The sequence below is a fragment of the Mesoplodon bidens genome (genome assembly GCF_964165515.1).
Source record: "Mesoplodon bidens genome assembly, chromosome: 17".
Classification (NCBI taxonomy): Eukaryota; Metazoa; Chordata; class Mammalia; order Artiodactyla; family Ziphiidae; genus Mesoplodon; species Mesoplodon bidens.
Window position 1 is genome coordinate 9,042,870 of NC_138174.1, and position 20,172 is coordinate 9,063,041.

Below are 20,172 nucleotides of genomic sequence, written 5' to 3' on the forward strand. Positions count from 1 at the left end.
GCCAAAAAGTTCGCTCGGGTTTCCGAAAGCTATCCCACAAAAACCTGAACAAACTTTTTGGCCAACCCAATATTAATATAATACATGAACAAATGCATTTCTTCAGAGAACACCACCAATTTTCTTTATAAATACTTAGAAAACCAGGCTCAGAAAATCAGACATTTCTACAATAACAAAAACTCAATTATGGTCAAAATAAATATTTTATATCCTTTGAAATCATGAACTCTTTCAAAACTTACCAATATATAAAACTGGAAAATTTCGTAACCTATATTAATTAGGCAAGAGATAAGCAAACTTCAAATAGTTAAATCCACCCTACAATACCACCAACAAAATACAACCCAATCTTTTGTAAACAATCTTATTTTAAAACGGACATTAAAATATTAAGAAGCTAACATTTTTTTTCAGAAAGGTGAATACTGAAAGATTATCAATTTAAAAAGCAGTATCAAAAGTTCAACTTAATTACCACACAAATATTTTTATTAGCAGTATTATGACATAGAAAACTATAAATTTACTTATCAAAAAGGAGAAGTGATTTTTCATTTCTCCTATGAAAAAACAAGGCTATGAAAAAACAAGTTATGAAAACCTATGAAAAAACAAGTTAATCTTTCTGAACCAAACTAGAAGCTATCAATATATTCTGTTTAACTAAAATGTTCACCTTAGTTGAACATGATGAGTAATGCCCATTTTATTCTTTGTGATGGAGACCAACTCAGAATGGCAGGTAGCAGCTGGGGGAACTATTCCATTAAGAATATACCTAAATTTAAAAAAAGAATATATCTGAATAGAAGAAAAAATTTTGATGAAAAATCCTTACTTGGTAAATTTCATATTTTTACAGATTTTTAACATCAAGCAATGACTTATAATAGTGATTCTGGTATCTTTTATTGCATATTCATTTCTCTATTCTGTTATTGTTCAAAAAATACAAATAAAATTAGCCACAATGCTTGGGGGAACTTTTAATTTACTTTGTCTTAAAAAAAAAAAAAAATTAGGGACTTCCCTGGTGATCCACTGGTTAAGACTCCATGCTTCCAAGGCAGGGGGCACAGGTTCAACCCCTGATCAGGGAACTGAGATCCCACATGCTGCACAGTGTGGCAAAAAAAGAAAAAAAAAAGTCTTCCAGAATGTTCATTTCCCTGCCTCAATAAGCATTTATAATTTTTAAAAATAATCAGCAATGATTAACAATCTCTGCATGATTATTTACTATGCAGAAGTACTAGGGGATAAGTTGAATCTGTAATAAAATCTGGACATTTATTTTAGACTTACTATCATGAACATGTTTCCTCATAATCTGTATCTTCTAAAGGCAATTCTCTACATCCTCGAAATAAACTGGCTACTGTTCAAATACTATAGATTTACAGTACTATTATTTCTGAGTAAAGTTTTATAAGGACAAAGGGAAAGGGACACACAGTATATACCTACCAGTTGTTTCACCTGTCCCAAAATTAAATCCTTTACTATTTCAAAATGTCAATTTACATAATAAAATGCTGGGAAAAGCAAGCCCAAATACTAAGAAGTACTACTCTGAAACAAAAAAATATATGAAAATAGTGAATAATGGAAATGTGTGTATGTATTGATATAAATAAATATATATACACTGACACACAAACATGAGTTAGCATATTGCTACTACATCATATTTAGTTAGGATGAACAAATATATACAAACATACATATGGGTTACACAAAATAAAGCATGGTAATACCCACTTAAATGTAAACAGCACTGTTAGTACAAATAAATAGAAATCATATTCTTATCTCACTAAAGGTATGCAATAAAGACCTTGCTGAGTACTAATATTTAGCTTTGAGTCTTGCAACTTAGTATCACTTAATAATTTAATATTAGTTAAAAAGTAATATAAAGATGTGAGAGAACATTTACAGCTGAAAAAACACCAAAGATTTTAAAACAACATCGGAAGAAAGATTATGGGATTCACTACTTTGCTCTACACCTGTAACTACCACATCATTGTTAATTAACTATACTCTGACATAAAATAAAAATTAAAGAAAAAAAAAGAAAGATTATGGGATTTGGAATGGGCTGGTTTAGGAGAAAGAAAACTTAAAGGACATAAACTATTATCATGTAAAACAAAAAAAATTTTTGAAAGTAGTTGTAATTAGCTCAGTTTTTTCCTAAAAATGGGTAAATCATAGCAAAGTTAGGATGAATTGCAAGATCTCTGAAATGAATCCCATCTCAATTTTAAAATTTTAAGTGATAGAACACAATCTAACAAAAACTATCCAGTGAGATACACAGTTGTCTCTACAGAAAAACTAAAACCTGGAGAAGTAAAATATCCTATGGGACAAATCTCCCTACAACTAATGCTAAGGAACTGTCTAAAATATTTTTTATATTAGAATTACACTGTGTTAATTTAAATAGAGAAAAGTGATATACTATCAAAACAGCCTGAAGAGCTTTTGCAAACTATATAGTGACTGCCCTGTTTATGCATTCCAGAATCAGGGGCATGGGGAGATAGGAGATGGCTTAAGAAGAAGGGTGATGAAAACGTATATTACGGAGAAAACACCCCAGGTGACTGATACACTTACTGTGTGGTATTTGATAGAGAATTTTGTTTTAAATAAGGGATATGCTAGTTATAGCTTAGAAATACTTTTTCACACAGATGAGTTTGCAGAAACATTTTACCTGTATAATGAATAGAGGAATCAACTAAGGTGCCTATAACAAGTTAGTATTTCTTATATATTTAAGATAGTCAAGGAAAAATACTAAAGTTTATGAAAAGTTTAATTTTGGTATGAACTATAAAACTGTCTGACATTATCTACAAAAGATAAAATTAGTTTAAAATTCAATTATAGAAAAACATTCTGGTTCCTAACCACTCTACTCAGGTATCTTCGTAATAAACAAAGGTATTACAACAAAAGATTATAAAAACATTTAAAATACAATTTTATATAATTTTTATTTACACTTTAAACAACTTGCTGGGAACATCTTTTGTGAGGCAAAGTAGTCTTTTTTTAAATTTGAAACTACTTAAACTTCAAGACAGGCTCATTAATTTTTTTTTCAAGGGCACGCAACAAATGTGTTAGCTGAAAATAACCAACTTAATGATTATTTGTAACACAGACTTCATTATGTGAGCCTAGAGAGCCTCCCCACCTCTGTCTCCCCTGTGAAGGAGGTCTTTGTGTGCTTTTGTGTGGTGGTTCCACTGAATTCATTACAATAGAGATGGACACTTGATATTCATAACGATCCAACATCTGAGCAATCTTCTTTCGAGAAACACCATGTTTATTCCTCCTACCAAAAAAGAAAAGGATTTTAATTCTTTTTTCTTTTAGAATATATAGGCTTAGAGATTAAACTGTTTTAGAGTAACAGAGTACAGATTTTAAATTACATTTTGCAAATAAATACCAGAAGATACACCTCACATTAAAAAAAAAAAGGCTCTCTCAGGTTTAAACAATATCTTAAAAAGGCTTAAAGATACCATAGATCACAGCAAAGTGTTAACTGAATACACCTTCACACAGAACTACTGATTCACTGAACCACTGGGTTAATCTTCCCTTCTTTTTAAAAAACAAAGTAAAAAATTATAAGATACTGTTTTGAAAATTATAGAAGAATTGAGTGGGCTTCCAGGACTGACAAAAATCAATATAAAATACATATCACTTTTAAAAGTTATTTTAGCATACTTGCATTACTAAAAAAAATTTATTATTGATACCAAACTATATTATTAGAGATACAATTTGTACGTATCTCACAAATGTAATGTTGAGTGAAAGAAACTAGATATAATGAATATATACTGTATAATTCTATTTATATAAAGTTTGAGAAAAAATTAAACCATGATGCTAAAGCAAAGGATATTAAAAAAAAAAAAGCTTTAAGGAAAAGAAAGTAAGTAATTACCAGGGAATTATGGAATTGTTACTGGGAAAAGGAACTCACAAAACTTCTAAAGTGTTGGTAATGCTCTCATGACACGGGGTAATGGTTAAATGAGTATCTGTTTTATAAGAAATTTGTTAAACTACATATTTATATTGTATGTACTTTTCTGTGAGTTTAATTATAACAAAAAGTGGTTTAAAAATTATTCTTGATCCTCAAAGAAATTTTTACAATGTATTTTACACTTGTAGTTTTCCGTAACTTGATTTGGACATGGCAAAACACACAGAACATATTTTATATTTAATGTTATAGTTCTAGATTTACTAAAACTAACTCATTTTTCCAGAAAAAAAGACATAAAAGAAATGTTTAGTTTTCAAAACTACTGATGTTTAGGTTAAAGATGAGAAGAGAAAGCAAGAGAGAGAAAAAATAGAAGATCGAAAAATAAAAAAGAGAGAGAAAAAGAGAGATCTGAGGTCAAGGTTGAAATTGGCCAAGCTATAGAAATCCACAAGAAGTCAAAATTGATGATTCAATCAATTCTTTACCAAAAAAAGCTGTCAAACTATACTAGATATCAGTTAAACTTACTTTATTTTGTAAAGTTAATTTATATTAAGAATTGTAATACATTTCAACAGTCTCAAATGTAAATAAAGCCTAACTGTATAACAATTTCATTAATTCATTTATTCAGCATAACCCAAATATCTTTGGTTTTTAAACTCTCTCTTCTACCTGAGGTGCAATATACACAGAGGCAGGTAAACAATACCAGATATTAATAATATTTATCAGTTTAACTCTTCATAACTTTGATTTGGCATGCAAGTCAGAAAGGGAAAGAAAGGTAACCAAAGGAATAAAAATTCAAAGGTACAAAAGGAATGAAAGGCAAGGGGGAAGAGTTAAATTAGTTGAACACCATACACAGAATAACAGTTTTAAGCTAGAAGAGGGCAAACTGAGGTGGAAGGAAAAAATGGTTCTAAAAAGAGAGGTGATGGTCATACAACTCTGTGAATATACTGAAAACCAATGAATTGTACACTCTTAATGGGTAAATTGTAAGGTATGTGAATTACATCTTAAAGTTGTTACCAAAAGGGGGTTGTGTCCAAGTGAAAATGAAGAAAGAGAAACCAGTCAGTCAGGAAAAGTAGAGGAAAGGGATGAAGATAAAGACAAATGGAAGAGCAGGGCTGAATGTAATACAAGTCCACAATCTCTCACCACAAATCCTGAAATCTAAAATGCTCTGAAAATTCAGTTTTCTGTTGACTCATGTAGCAGCAAAGTCTAACCATGCTTGTACTCATTTGACAGCATGATCTACTCAGAATTAACATTAAACAATGTAGAATCTTTCCTTTCTACTTAGACTGACCATTCATGATCTGCTGCAGATATATTAAGATGCTGCCCCAAACTCTGCTAGGAGTGTTACAATTAGGTATATGCACTATATACTTCCTTTCTAAAATTAAAAAAAAAAAAAATCTGAATTCCAAAACACATTGATTCCCAGAATCTTGGGTATGGGATAATGGATCTGTAGCAGTAAAGATGGGAAAAGGGGGGAGATAAAAGCACCAGGTGAAAGGGTGATGGGATCTAAAATGGGAAGGAGATGAAGTTGGAAAGGCAATGCAGAGAAGTGGCCTAGCTAAAAAGCAGAGGGAAAAGTCCTAACTTTTCTCTCAGAGTTTTCCGGATCTCCATTAGCGTTCAACAAATTGGGAAACAATGCAGAAATTCACATAAGAAAAAATAACAAACACACTTAACAACGAATACTTAATGAAACTTAACAGTGCAAAGATCCTCAAACACCTTGCATTTAAGTCAATGTTCCTCTTAACAGAAAGTGAGTAGTAGTAGTCCCTATTCACAGGTACCAAAGATATAACAAGCAAAAGCTAGTAAAGAAATTGACCATGTAAAGGAGAAAAAAAAAGAAAAAAAAGATAAGGGATTACAAATTTTTTGAGTGCCTTACTTTTCTAATTCTTCAGGATCAAATTTCCACCAAGTTTCAGGTTCATGAAACTCTACTCTGTATCCTTTTCCTATGGCCTACACAAAAGAAAGGAAGAAAACAAAAACCCAGGGAATACGTCTTAAAGTAAAAAGATGGCAGACAGATATAAATTTCACTTAGACAATACTTCTAAATTTGCTCAACCAAGAAAAGTTTTACTTTTAAAATAATACAGTTTATAAAAATTTTAAGACCACTTAATGGACAAATTCCAATTACTATCCTCAAGTCCAGGCAAAACTAACAAGATAAACATATTGCTTAATAAGCACCATTCCCAATTTTTAAAAAACTAAGCAAATGAACACACCTCTTCAGAGAACAAGGACAAGTGTTTTAATAATAAAGATCAATGTAACCAAAATTTCGTAATATGAAAAAATTGATAATATAAAAACTCTCATATCTCATATTTACCATTTCCACATATGGTTTCATTTCCCAAGCTTGTGTATTAGTGTTGTCTATTATAACTGGAGATCTCCCCTGATTGATAGCTTGTTTTGCTGAAATAAAAAATAAATTTAAAAAACAAAAGCAAAAAACAGAACTATTAGATAAAAATACACAAAATAAAATTTAAACATTCATTAAGAAATTTCCTACATCCCTGTACTTAAAACCAAAACCGTGTAATCTTTTGAATTAGAGCCATGAAAATAAAAGCATTCTGCTATATTAAATGGAATTAAGAGACATAAACACATGCAATGTATATTCTCCAGACCAGATGCTGGTTTTGACAAACTAGCTGTAAAGGACATTTTGGGGTAAATATTTTGTTGAACTTAACAGCTAATAAAGACTTCAGTCTAGAGCTTTCATTTACAGAAAATGTAGGAACAAGTTACATTTGAATATGGTCTGAGTATGAAAAGAGGAAAACATTTATTGACATGGGAAGATGGAGACTGTTAAAAGAAAATGGCAATTTATAAGATAACATGTAAGTCTGATCTTATTTTGGTCAAAATATAAAGATGTGGGAAGAGTTACTAAGACACCAAAAGTTGTCTTCTATAGGTGGTGGGAATATATGCATTTTATGCTTATCTTTATTTTCCAATGTTCTATAATTACAAATAATGCTTTTGAAGTAAGACAGACTTAAGTTAAAAAAAAAAAAGTGCTATGGATTTATCATTACTTATATACCAAGTAGCTAAATACCACAGTTCAACTGACTGGATATTTCTTAGGGCTATGATTCTGAAATTGGGAGTTGAGCTAGAATGGAACTATTCCAAACTGTATCTCCCTCTCCCTATGCCATCTCTTCCCACATAAGGTGAGAATTACTGCCACTGTGAGCCACTCATAATGGCAGGAATGTGTGTACCTCTTAAGTGTAAACAGGCAAGGTAATTAAGAACCCACTATAAAATTTAAAAGGCTGAGGCAAAATCCAATGATATGTAAGTTTTGCTGGGATTTAGACTTCAAACCACTAAGTCCTACACAATGAAAACACATAGATGTCGAAGGGCAGGCAGCATTCTAAAGGTTAGTTAAGTAGTACTGACTATGGTGGAGTATCTATTTCGGAGAAGATGTCTCTAAATACTAAATTTAGAATCTAAGTCATAAATAGGGTACCAAGATACTATCAACTCCCACTGCTCCATCCCCAAACAATGATCAAAACTTTCATTTTTAAAAAAAGTATTAATTTTCCTAATCTCTGACAGGCTTACACCTCCAAGGAGTTATGTTCTACAAGAGGAGCTTATTAACCAAATAAATCTCTGATTTGCAGGAATGGGGAGATTATTCTCTTTCCATGAATAATCATCACCCAATACCACATTCCAGTGCACTCCAGAATAGAACACCTAAGTAAACAATGTTTGACTACTCAAATAAAGAGTCATTTTCTTAAACAAATTAACCATCATACGCTAAGAAAGAGAATAATGACACCTTGGAGATATTTTTAACTTATAAGCAGTTAAAGATCAATTTAGATTCCTCTAATAAACATGAGGCAGATACATATTACCAGAATAATGCCCGGCACTTAAAAGTATTCAATAAATGTTTGTAAAAAAGAGAAATTTTGCCCTAAATTAAATGTAATGCTCATAATTTTCAAAATGTCTAATGACTGCTAGTTATCATTGCTTTGAAAAAGGTTAAAAATTACCTTGAAAAAGCCCCTATTTATTATACTAATAAAACCAGTAGTTTATCTACACACCAATATGTTCAGCAAGTAGAAGTCACATGGCACGAACATTTTAATGAAATATTCTAAACTAGTATTGCAAAAAGAAAACAATGTTTCACAGAAACAAACTTCCCAGTTCACCAAAGGTATACTGGCTCATTCCACTTAATCACCTACTTCTACTCCCCTTAACTCTGGGCCAAAAACTCCAAGCATTTTTTGGAACTGTAACATCATCATTATTTGATTTGGGCAGTAATGCTGCAGCATTTTAAAAAATCAAAAGGAATTAATAGCTTAAAATATTATGCTACTCTCTTTAAATTTATGCTACTCTCTAATATATTTGGAGAAATCCTAGAACCAATACTAGGAAATAATCAAACTTATCTGACATTTAAACTTTTTACTCAAAAACATTCTCAATGAAATTCCTTACTCTGAAAATTGACAATTAAAAAAGAAAAGCATTTATCCTGTTTTTCCTGTATATACTGTACTTTAGGGTAACCTTAGTTGCTAGTTCTAGGCAAGAGGAAGTTCTTCATTACAGAAGAATTCTAGCTACTAAACACAGAAGGAATGAAAGTCCTAGAAAATCACCATTTTGCAACCTTTAATGAAATAACAATTCATTGTTGAATAAAACAGGGATTAGACTGGCCCTTTGAAGCTACTGATCTTACCATCACTAAAAATGGGACAACCATTTACTTACCAAAAAAAAAAAAAAAGGTTGAATCTAATAAATCCTACAAGTCAAATGATTACCACAAGGAAGCAAACCGACAACTATAGGCTATGGGACACTCTACAGAACCACCAACCAAGTTTCTGCAATAAGTTAATGGTACTAGGGCAAAAAGAGGGAAAACTGCTATAGATTAACTTAATTAAAAGAATCATAAAGCCAAATGTACTACAAAGACCTTGTTTAGATCCTGATTAAAACAACTGTAAAGGGCTTCCCTGGTGGCGCAGTGGTTGAGAGTCCGCCTGCCGATGCAGGGGACACGGGTTCGTGCCCCGGTCTGGGAAGATCCCACATGCCGCGGAGCGGCTGGGCCCATGAGCCATGGCCGCTGAGCCTGCACGTCCGGAGCCTGCGCTCCGCAACTGGAGAGGCCACAACACTGAGAGGCCCGCGTACCGCAAAAAAAAAAAAAAAAACAACTGTAAAGAAATACTTAAGACAATAGGGGAAATCTGATTATAGACTATATTACATGATGTCAAGAAATTGGGTTTTATTTTGTTTTTTAGGTGTGATAATGGCACTGCAATTAAGTAAGAAGATTTACTTGAAATGTATGAAGTATGATGTCTAGAATTTGCTTTAAAAAATACTTCAGCAAATTAAAAAAGGAGGGTGGAGTGAAAGCAAAAGGGTTGAAGCAAATATAGCAATATCTTGATAAGTGATAATAATTCTGAGTGATGGGTGTGTGGGCTTCAATATAATCTCTCTACTCTAGGTTTAAATAATGTTTCATCATCAATGCATTTTTAATTTCTTTTAAAAAAGAAATTAGATTATAGTATAAGCATGTACTTAAATAGTTCTAGATCAATAGTTTTCAATACTGACTGCAACATTAGAATATATGGATAACTTTCAAAAAAATAATGATGTTTAGATCCACCCCAAATCAACTAAACCAGAATCTCTGAGGCTAAGACTCAGGCATAACTTTTTTTAAAAAGGTCCCCAAGTGATTCAAATGTGCAGCCAAGGTTAAGGAAGAACTACTATTCCAAAATGAAAAGAAAGTGACCCATGTACCTCTAAAAAATGTATTAAGTAAATTTTTTGTAGAGTGACATCAATGAAAAAAACTTTTAATATTCACGGGCATTAATATCAAGCCTTAGGAAACATCAGCATTACTCAAGGAAATAACTTTTGGGAATACATAACAAATGTATCAAGAGTTTACTGAATTTTTTCATGAGGTATAAAATAAAGTCTATCAAAATATCCTATACCTCTATTGTACCAGCTTATGTACACTATTTACAGTTTAAAAAATATTCTAACCACATTCTCTGATTTTCACAACCTCAATCAAGTAGGGCAAGTATAGTTATCACTGCTTCTAATAGATGAAAAACTGGGTCTCAAAGCTCTTTCAATGGCTTGTCAAAGTCATCCAGCTGGTAAAAGTAAAAAGTTGAGAATAAAAATTCAGGTATTCTGACTCCTAGTCAAATATTCTATCCCGGGAGACTTGGCCCAAAACAAACCTCTGTTCTGGTTCCAGTCATGGGCATCACCAAGTTGATTAACATTATACCTGTACCCATCTTGATGGTGAAAATAGTCATCAGTGCTGAACACAATGCCATCACGACTCTGACCAAGCAGAATTCTGTTAATGAAAGAAATCATAAAGGTGCCATTTACAATATAAAATCTATAACCGTCAGAAATAAGCCACAAAGGAAAGGTTATTAAATGAATTTCTGGTACATACTTATAAGTATATTGCAGATAGACTAGCACAGGAGCTGAACCTTAAAAAAGCTTTCAGACTTCAAACATCACTTCACACTTAAATCTATATAGTAATAGCCAGTAATAAAAGCTTTTTAAAGTGGCTTTTGTATTGCAACTTTTAAAAACACTCTTCAATCCCAAAATGATGTCAACTATTATCCATGATTTAACTTTATGAATTTGTATTTGGTGTCTAAAATTGCCTAAATTTAGTGCAACAGGTAACCTAAAAGACAAGTAAGCCTAAGCAAGCAATTTACCTGAGGAAAACTATATTTGACTGAAGACAGCTTCGATAAACTCATTCCTATGAAGCACAAACATCTATGAGCTGAAAGTGGAACTTAAGGTTTAATGCTGTGAAACCACCTATGGTCCTCCAGAGTAAAATCAAATTTAACATTTTTAAGAGATTAAATTACTATGGGGGCTTCCCTGGTGGCGCAGTGGTTAAGAGTCCGCCTGCCGATGCAGGGGACACGGGTTCGTGCCCCGGTCCGGGAAGATCCCACATGCCGTGGAGTGGCTGGGCCCGTGAGCCATGGCCGTTGAGCCTGCGCGTCCGGAGCCTGTGCTCCGCAACAGGAGAGGTCACAACAGTGAGAGGCCCACATACCGCAAAAAACAAAACAAAACAAAACAAAAAATTACTAAATGAAATTAATTCCTAAACGCTAAAGAATACGCTCTCAGAACAAGTCAGTGGTAATCAAGCTTTGTTCTCACAATATGATACCATCTTTAATTTCTAAGCACAGAGAGATTGACAAGTGTTCAGAGTGTCAGAGAGTTCCCATAACCAGTGACTCATGAAAGAGATTGGAGGTGTGCTGAGAAAAGGGAAAAGACAGTAAGAATAATTGGATCCAACAATAACAAAAATATTTTGTTATTTATCTCCCCTCCCTCAACCATTAGGCAATTGGCTATCATTCTATTGGGGATGGCCAAAAAGTTCGTTTGGGGTTTTTCCATAAGATATTGTAAGATGTTACGGAAAAAATCCAGATGAACTTTTTGGCCAGCCCAATATAATTTCTTTTTGAGAGGGGGAAGGGAGTAGAAGGTGGTAGAAGGGATGATACTGTCCTGGGATGATTCAAGAATACTTCCTAATAAAAAGTAATAGGAAGGGGCTTCCCTGGTGGCGCAGTGGTTGAGAGTCCGCCTGCCGATGCAGGGGACGCGGGTTCGTGCCCTGGTCCGGGAGGATCCCGCATGCCGCGGAGCGGCTGGGCCCGTGAGCCATGGCCGCTGGGCCTGCGCGTCTGGAGCCTGTGCTCCGCAACGGGAGAGGCCACAACAGTGAGAGGCCCGCGTACCGCCAAAAAAAAAAAAAAAAAAAAAAAAGTAATAGTAAGGATTTCAACTATTAAGATAACAAACATCTCTCCTTTCCTCAGGTTATAATAAAATTGTATATATTTTACAATAAAAATAAAATCACATATATAAAAGTTTAAAAATTTAATATACATTTTCACTCATAGAATTATGGTTCAAATTACTTCAAACAAACCAAATTAAAGTAAATGGTTTAAATTATTTGTTTGCTTGTTTGAGAGGCTGGAGTTGGATTTCTTTTTTAAGCAGCCATAAATTTCCCAAAATATACCATCTAACACATTTGGCATCTTACCTGCTTATAAGAGATAACCCAGAATATAAAAATGCCATAATATTAGTATTCCAAACCAAAGCTCAATCACCTAAAAAGATCTTGATCATCATCAACTATACGATACCTAGTTACACTCATCAATACCAGAAACCTGATACCATCTTTCCTAAATACCTTATGCTTCTTTTCTTTTTTCTCCTGTTCTATTACTTTATTAGGTGATCTGTCAGATGTTAATAACAACATACTACAAGAGCACAGGAGCTTTTGTATCCAAGGAATGTTTAACCTCTTCCAAATAAAAAAAAAAGTGGGGAGGGAAGGGACAGTAAATCAATTTACATCATTAAACCAAGTCAACATCAAACACGAGTAAATCTCAATGAAGAATATCTTAAATACAGAAATCATAATTAAAGCAAGTAATTTTAGCTTGGAGAGGTTTTTTTCCTCCCAGACTGCTCACACATCTTTTCAAAATCCCCTGAATTATCTCCAAAATACCTGTATCAATCTAGATACATCTGATGTCATACCAACCGCTTGAACCAAAAATAAATTATTTAAGAATATTAGTATTTTCAAAATTCTTATAGTCAGATTCTATCAGAACCCTCACAAGTTAAGACAGGTACTAAAATGGATTCTCAGAACATCAAATTTTACAACTCTGAAAAACCAAGTATCTAATAAAAAATTCAGATGTGGTCCCACTGGCCACTTGATTTGTATTTTTTCAAAATCGCTATCTTTTTTGAGGACCTAGTATGTGCCAAGCATCTTATATATATACATCTATGACCGCATCGAATTCTCACAACAACCTTGCCAATATGGTATTAAATAAATCCAGAAAAGAAAATAATTTCAGAAATCAGGCCACCAGAATTACATAAATAGTGGTGGGAGAGCCCAAACCAAGGGCTTACAAGATCCCTGCCTCCTGGAATTCACGCCCTTATATAATCCCCTCTCCTTGAGTGTGGGTTTGAGTCAGCAACTAGCTTCCAACTAACCGGATATGAAATTTCATTTCCAAGATTAGATTATGGGCGGGCAGGAAGTGGCTCGCTTTCTCTCTTCACATTGTGAACAGGGGAGAGGTCCAAGTGGCAAAGAACTGAAGGGACTCTCCAGCCTACAGACAGCAAGGAACTGAGGCTTTCAATCCAACAGCTCACAAGGAACTGAGTCTTGTCAACAAGACTTGTGAGAGATATTCCATGCAGATCCTCCCCAAGACAAGCTTTCCATCCAAAACACAGCCCTAGCCAACATCTTGATCATAGCATTGTTAGAGACCTTGAACCAGAAGCACCCAGATTCCTGTCCTTCAGAAACTGTGAGAAAATAAATGTCTGTTACTTTAACAACTCAGCTTTAGGGTAATTTGTTACACAGCCATAGAAAACTAATGCACTCTGTGCTTATAACTTTCACTAAGTAAGAACAAGTGAATCGTATTCTTTAAACCTCATTTTGAGAACCTTATTCCCCCAAATGGTCTACTACAGAGTTAATTTTCATATTTTATTTTATTAAATTTCTAAGAACCATATATATTTTTGTAATATATCATGTACATTTAAAAATAGAAGTGATTGGCTTCCCTGGTGGTGCAGTGGTTAAGAATCTGCCTGCCAGTGCAGGAGACACGGGTTCAAGCCCTGGTCCGGGAATATCCCACATGCCACGGAGCAGCTAAGCCCGTGCACCACAACTACTGAGCCTGTGCTCTAGAGCCCGCGAGGCAGAACTACTGAGCCCGTGTGCCACAACTACTGAAGCCCGCGTGCCTGAAGCCCATGCTCTGCAACCAGAGAAGCCACAACAATGAGAAGCCCGCACACCGCAACGAAGAGTAGCCCCCACTCGCCGCCAGCTAGAGAAAAGCCCACGTGCAGCAACAAAGCCCCAAAGCAGCCAAAAATAAATAAATTTTAAAAAAAATAGAAGTGATTTTCCCAAATAATTCTGAGTAAAACTGACACTTCATGAACCGTTTACCTCCTGACGTACTGAGTGGCCTTGCATACCCCCCTGGTCCAGCTATCAATAAATAAAAAAATAATGCTGTCTTGTGTAGCTTATGCTACATGCAAAGAGTGGTAAAAGCAAATCCTACATGAGTTCAGGAGGAGGATTACTGAGGGGTGAGATGAGAAACCAAAACCTCAGAAGTGGAGGCATTTAAGAGAACCTCTGAACAAGCAGAATCCTGAGAACAATGAACGGACAAGTATTATGTCTCCTGCAATAGACGACAGGGTACTAGTCCAAGTGCAGAAGGATATGAAGATAGGTAAGGACTATTAAGGAAGAAAGGGACTTAAATATTATCCCAAAAGAATTTGAAATTTATCTAACCCCCTATAACTCATTACCAAATAGCAGATAACGCCCCAAATCAGTTCAACTCTGACCCTCCAAATCTTTATTCCTTTTTTCAAAGCTCATTTGGAAAGCAAAATCCTACACGAAACCATTCCTCACTAGAGAATATGTGGCTTTATAACCAATCCCAAACAACCATTTCTACTTCATTCAAAAAAAGTACTGACCTAAAGAGAGACTCCTGCTTCTTTAACCAAGCTACTCAAAGTCAGGAGTCAGGTACAGGGCTACACATGTGATAGATATTAAAGTGAAGGATTAGATAAGAAACACACTACCATCTTCATCCCCAGTTTGATCTCTTAGCAGTTTTTGTAACTTCTCCCAAGTCCTTTAACCTAAACTCATTCTTTTTATTAGCCTGTACTCCTTCTAAAAAATGAAAAGACTATAATTCATCTCACAACACTGTTACATATGGAAGTACTCTCTCTAAGTTGTAAATGATAACATAAATGGTAGTTGCGACTATAACTTCCATTCTTATTATACCTAATTCCTCAAATAAAGAAATATACATATTATATATAATCACCTCTGTCATCTCGCAGTACAATTATGTCTCCTTGAAATTTTACTGAATTATCACCACACTTTATTCACTTTCAGTTTCAACATACTCCAATATGTTGTTCCAAACCTAATCATTCTTTCTTACATTTATTCTGTACCAGAAGCCCTCGCTAGGAGATCTCTTCATCCAATTACCAAATTTCAACTTTTCTTTTCTCTGATATTATATTCTAAATCTAGAAGAATGCCCATGCTTGTAAGACAACTTCACTCTTAATTTCTATTCTTTCTAAAGAAGCACTGAAATTTCATTTTCTCTACAAAATCTCCACTGCAAAAGAATCAAAATACATAGACTTAAATTCAAATTCATTTACAAAATCACAGCTTACAATCTAGCTTGAAATGTCTGCATCATAATTTAATCTTTCTCCAATTTCCTGCTTCTGAAGAAATTTTGTTTAGGTGGTTCAGAGTGTCTTACAAATAAACATAAAACATTTACAAAATGGTTCCTTGGACTTTGTTTTTTTTCCTCCTTCGATTTTTTTATCCTCACCCAAAGACATCAAATAAATTTTCTTTTTCTCCTTATCTAGCATAAATCTTGAATCATCCTACATAAACTACAAAGAATTTGTATTGTTTTTCTTTATGCTATTTTTCACAACTGCACAAATGTACTGGAATGCATCAATATTCTGTTTTTAAAATGTAAACAAAAACAGGAATTTTAAACATTTCGGCACACGATAAAACATCATCAGTTCTAATTCCATTAATTCAGATACTGCTCATTTCAAACTCCTTAAAGAAACCAAAAAAGGTTCTCTCTGTCAATAATGGTATGAACACAGCACAGTTCTTAAGACACACTCAAAATTCCCTTCCTTGGGTTATCTCATTTGCTTCTCACAATAATTCCAGAAAAATAAGTATTACTCATTTTATTAACAGCGAAGTCTGTCCAAGGTCACAAAGTGAAGTAACTGAGTCAAAGCCCAAGTCTTCTACCCAAGAATTCAACTCCTCCTGAATAGCTGACTTAAAAGGGAAGGCCAGCACAGTTCTCAAATAGCATTTGCTTTCGTCACCGTCCTAATTTTACATGGTGAATCTATATTTAAAGCCCTTAGCAGAATCTTAACATAAATATATATGCCAATTCTCTTTTCCTCTATCAGAAAACATCTTTTAAAATATTTACCATCAGATGCCATTCTCAAGTATAACAAATTAAAGAATTTTTACTAGAAACATAAAAGCATTTGCCACTGATTACAACTAGCATTTATGATTTTTAAGCAATAAATTACCAAGTATTCACTTGGTATCCTTTACTTACCGAGACAATGTTGTTTTCCCAGAACCAGGCAAACCTCTTAAAAGAATAAGTAACTTCTGCAATTTTTTTAACTTTTCCTCTTGAAAATGCTGGTTCATAAACCTGTCAGTTCCATTATGCTTGTCCACAGAAGGATCTTTCCAGCATCCTTCACTGGTTTCACAGAAACCATTATTCGCATATACATCTTGCACAGTGTAGCCATTTCTAGAGGGATGGTCACTACTGGTAATGTCACGACAGTCAGTATATCCATTGTTCTGATCAAAAGTCAAACAATTCCAGTTAACATGACAACTATTTACATAATATCCATTTTGCATTTGAAAGCCATCTTGGGCATGGAAAATATTTGATGATGGATTTGGTGGAACGTTGAATCTTTGAATATTTAAGTGATGGTTAAAACTGGAAAGATGAGGGTCTTGTGGTACTATAAAAGAATGCACTGATTGCCACTCAGGCCTGAAGGAAGCAAATGAATTGTCACAAAAGGTAGGTATTACTTGTCGATTATAAGGATATTTACCTGGCTCATTCCCCACGCACTGCTGATAACCCCAATGTGACTGAAGGGCACTGGTAAGATCTCTTTTCTTTTCTTCTTCGGATTTTAACAGATTACTATGGCCCTGATAATATGGAATGAGTTGTTCCTCAGAGGGTTCAGGTTCCTTACAACTGCTTTCTGAATCACCTTTTTCATTTTCAAGCTCTTCAATTTCTTTGTAAAACTGGAATAATTCATTGTCAATCTCTGATTTTTTAGAATTAAATTTCTGTTTCTTTTCTCGTTCTCCTTTCCCATCTATACCACTGATAGTGTCTGCTTGATTCCTCCTTCTATTACATTTCTTTTTCTCAGGGGGTTTGTAAATGGGTCCTATAAATGCTTTACTTGTGCTATATATCGCATCATCTGTGGATACCAATGGACGACGTGTATACTGTAAAACTTGTGAATCAACAGAATTAATAACACCCGGTCTATTACCAAGCATCTCATCATGCACAGGTTTCAGCAAATTTGTAGTTTTGGTTTTGTCCTCCTGAGGATAACTATGTCCTCTGACATCAGTGATGGTCACAGGGACCCAATCATTTCCAGTTTTCTCTTGCTTTCTGTGAAAATGAGCATTACCATGATGGGAGAAAACATATGCCTCTTCAGTAGACTTCAATTTCTTATAGCATGGTTCACTTATTCGTTCTTCCCCACGTCCCATGGACTTAGCTTCAATTTCACCATAAGGCATCTGAGGAGCAAATAAATCACAGAATTAACAGCTAACATTTAAAAAAATCTAAACAAAAGTTTCCTCAGAAACAACAGGAAATAAACTTAATTTGATATAAGCATTTAATAACATTTTCCCAAAATGCAAAAATTGTAAAATTGTAACTTTATAGCCACTTATTATTGGTATGACATTATGATTTAAAGGAGGGGTCTCACTGAAGGTAAACAAACATCCTTTTTTAAAAAAGATATATCTCATCTTTAATCTAAACGATGTATTTCTGAATTTAGAGGATGTAAGCAAGAATGTAAGCAAGCTCGGAAAGCTGAATCAGTAATATATACTTTGATGATACAGACATACAATTGTGTATTAAAAGGGAGAGTAAGGACTTCCCTGGTGGCGCAGTGGTTAAGAATTCACCTGACAGGGCTTCCCTGGTGGTGCAGTGGTTGAGAGTCCGCCTGCCGAAACAGGGGACACGGGTTCGTGTCCCGCTCTGGGAGGACCCCACATGCCACGGAGCGGCTGGGCCCGTGAGCCATGGCCGCTGAGCCTGCGCGTCCAGAGCCTGTGCTCCACAACGGGAGAGGCCACAGCAGTGAGAGGCCCGCGTACCGCAAAAAAAAAAAAAGAATTCACCTGCCAATGCAGGGGACACGGGTTCGAGCCCTGGTCCAGGAAGATCCCACATGCCGCGGAGCAACGAAGCCCCTGAGCCATAAGCCCCTGCGCCACAACTACTGAAGCCCGCGCGCCTAGAGCCTGTGCTCCGCAACAAGAGAAGCCACCGCAATGAGAAGCCCGCGCACCACAACGAAGAGTAGCCCCCGCTCGCCACAACTAGAGAAAGCTCTAGCGCAGCAACAAACACCCAACGCAGCCAAACATAAATAAATAAATAAATTTATAATAAAAAATAAATTAAAAAAAATAAAAGGGAGAGTAAGTCTGCCAACCAAAGTGACACATATCCAAACTGGTTATGATAAATTGCATCATAAACGTCTTCCTGTTTAAAATTACTAGGTCCTTAGCAAACCTCAGACAACCACATCTCATTAGCAATCAAACGTCAAATTAACTGCAATGTCAGTCTTTATGGGCCCTACTCTTACGAGTAGTGTAAAAGTGGTTTCCAAGTGGGTGTATTACGTTAATTTTAAAGAAAAAAATAATAACTTCAGTTGTACTGCGAATGACGGAAATATGTCATATTATGTTTAAAAAATAAATCCGGCAACTCCCCAAACCAAAGCCCTCATCTTTTCCAGATGGTTTGTCTATCTCGAAGATAAATTCTGCTTCCCTTGAAATTTTGGGGGGGACCCTCAAGAGTACAATTCAAAAGCCTGTGTTAGTCAATACTTCATTCCGCCCGCTCTCTGGTCTCCCCTTCTCGAACACGAGAGCAAAAGGAAAGGGCAAAGCGACGAACCAGAACGACACAGGTAGGCCCTAGAGAGGCCGAAGGAAGATACACCTGTAGAGAACGCCGTCCTCCCGGAAACAGCCCCGTCCCAGGCCGCCTCTCACCTTCTCATTTCCTCATTAGAAACGGCAGAAAAGTCCCAAGGAAGAGAAAGGAGGTTGCGTTAAGAGAGAGGCCTATACACGACCTGAACCCTAAGGCCTCCTGACCTCCAAAGAGGGCAGCCCGGGCAAAAGCTCGTCACCCAATTTCTCTATCCCAACGGAGACACGTTCATGTTCTGTCTAGGAATTCCAAAGAGCTCCGAGGCCGAAAGGTTTACTCCCGGCTTCTACGTTTACGGCTAAACGAAAAGGTTCAGGCAAGCGCAGGGGAGAACCCGAGTCGCTAATGGAAGAAGGAAGAAACCGGAAAACGTCAACACCACAACCCCACCTCGCCGAAAATGGGATGTCTACTCACCTTACAACACAGTTCTGCATTGACCTTTACCACTCAATAAAGAAGGTGAAAGAAGCACGGAGACACGGCCCAAAGCAGAGACCGAGAGGGACTAAAAGCCCGGCCCTCAGGAGCGGAGCAACAAGCCTGCTCTCCGTACGCAAGATGGCGGCCACCTCACGCTTGCCCCGGCAGGAAATACAGATTCTCGCCAGGCATTGTGGGAACTGAAGTCCGGAGTTCACACCCAGCCTGGAAACTTCAGCCTCTCCCAGAATCCATTGCTTGACACACGCGCTAAGGGCCACGAACGTAGACCGGAACTAGTTCTTAGGTTGGAGCCGGGAGGTTGTTTAGGAATAGCAGCTTCGGCTAGGAAAGGTGGCGACCTGCCGTTTAGGGCTACCCCTGAAGGAAGAGAGACTGTGAGTGCCTGGCTCCGCAAATAGAGGCATAAGGTGCTCTCAGTGCATGTTTTTAAGGCCTTTTGGGAGACAAAGT

The 20,172-nt window shown here is 35.7% G+C and overlaps 1 protein-coding gene across 6 annotated transcripts in view; it reads right to left on the minus strand.

Moving 5' to 3' along the window:
* The window catches only part of LOC308605102 (NEDD4-binding protein 2-like 2), a 77,175-nt gene extending 57,345 nt beyond the window's left edge, over positions 1–19,830 (minus strand). For 3 of the 6 annotated variants that reach the window (XM_081214777.1, XM_081214776.1, XM_081214779.1), the window contains exons 1-7: positions 19,693–19,830; positions 16,558–17,813; positions 10,432–10,556; positions 6,438–6,526; positions 5,979–6,055; positions 3,221–3,364; positions 683–784 (exon numbers count right to left, since the gene is read on the minus strand). In XM_081214777.1, the coding sequence (XP_081070903.1) occupies positions 683–784; positions 3,221–3,364; positions 5,979–6,055; positions 6,438–6,526; positions 10,432–10,556; positions 16,558–17,813 (1,793 nt within the window). In that variant the 5' untranslated portion in view covers positions 19,693–19,830. Of the gene's footprint in view, positions 1–682; positions 785–3,220; positions 3,365–5,978; positions 6,056–6,437; positions 6,527–10,431; positions 10,557–16,557; positions 17,814–19,692 lie in introns of those variants that run through there. The other 3 variants (XM_081214778.1, XM_081214780.1, XM_081214781.1) reach the window with 2 other exon arrangements.
* Between the last annotated feature and the right edge of the window lie 342 nt (positions 19,831–20,172).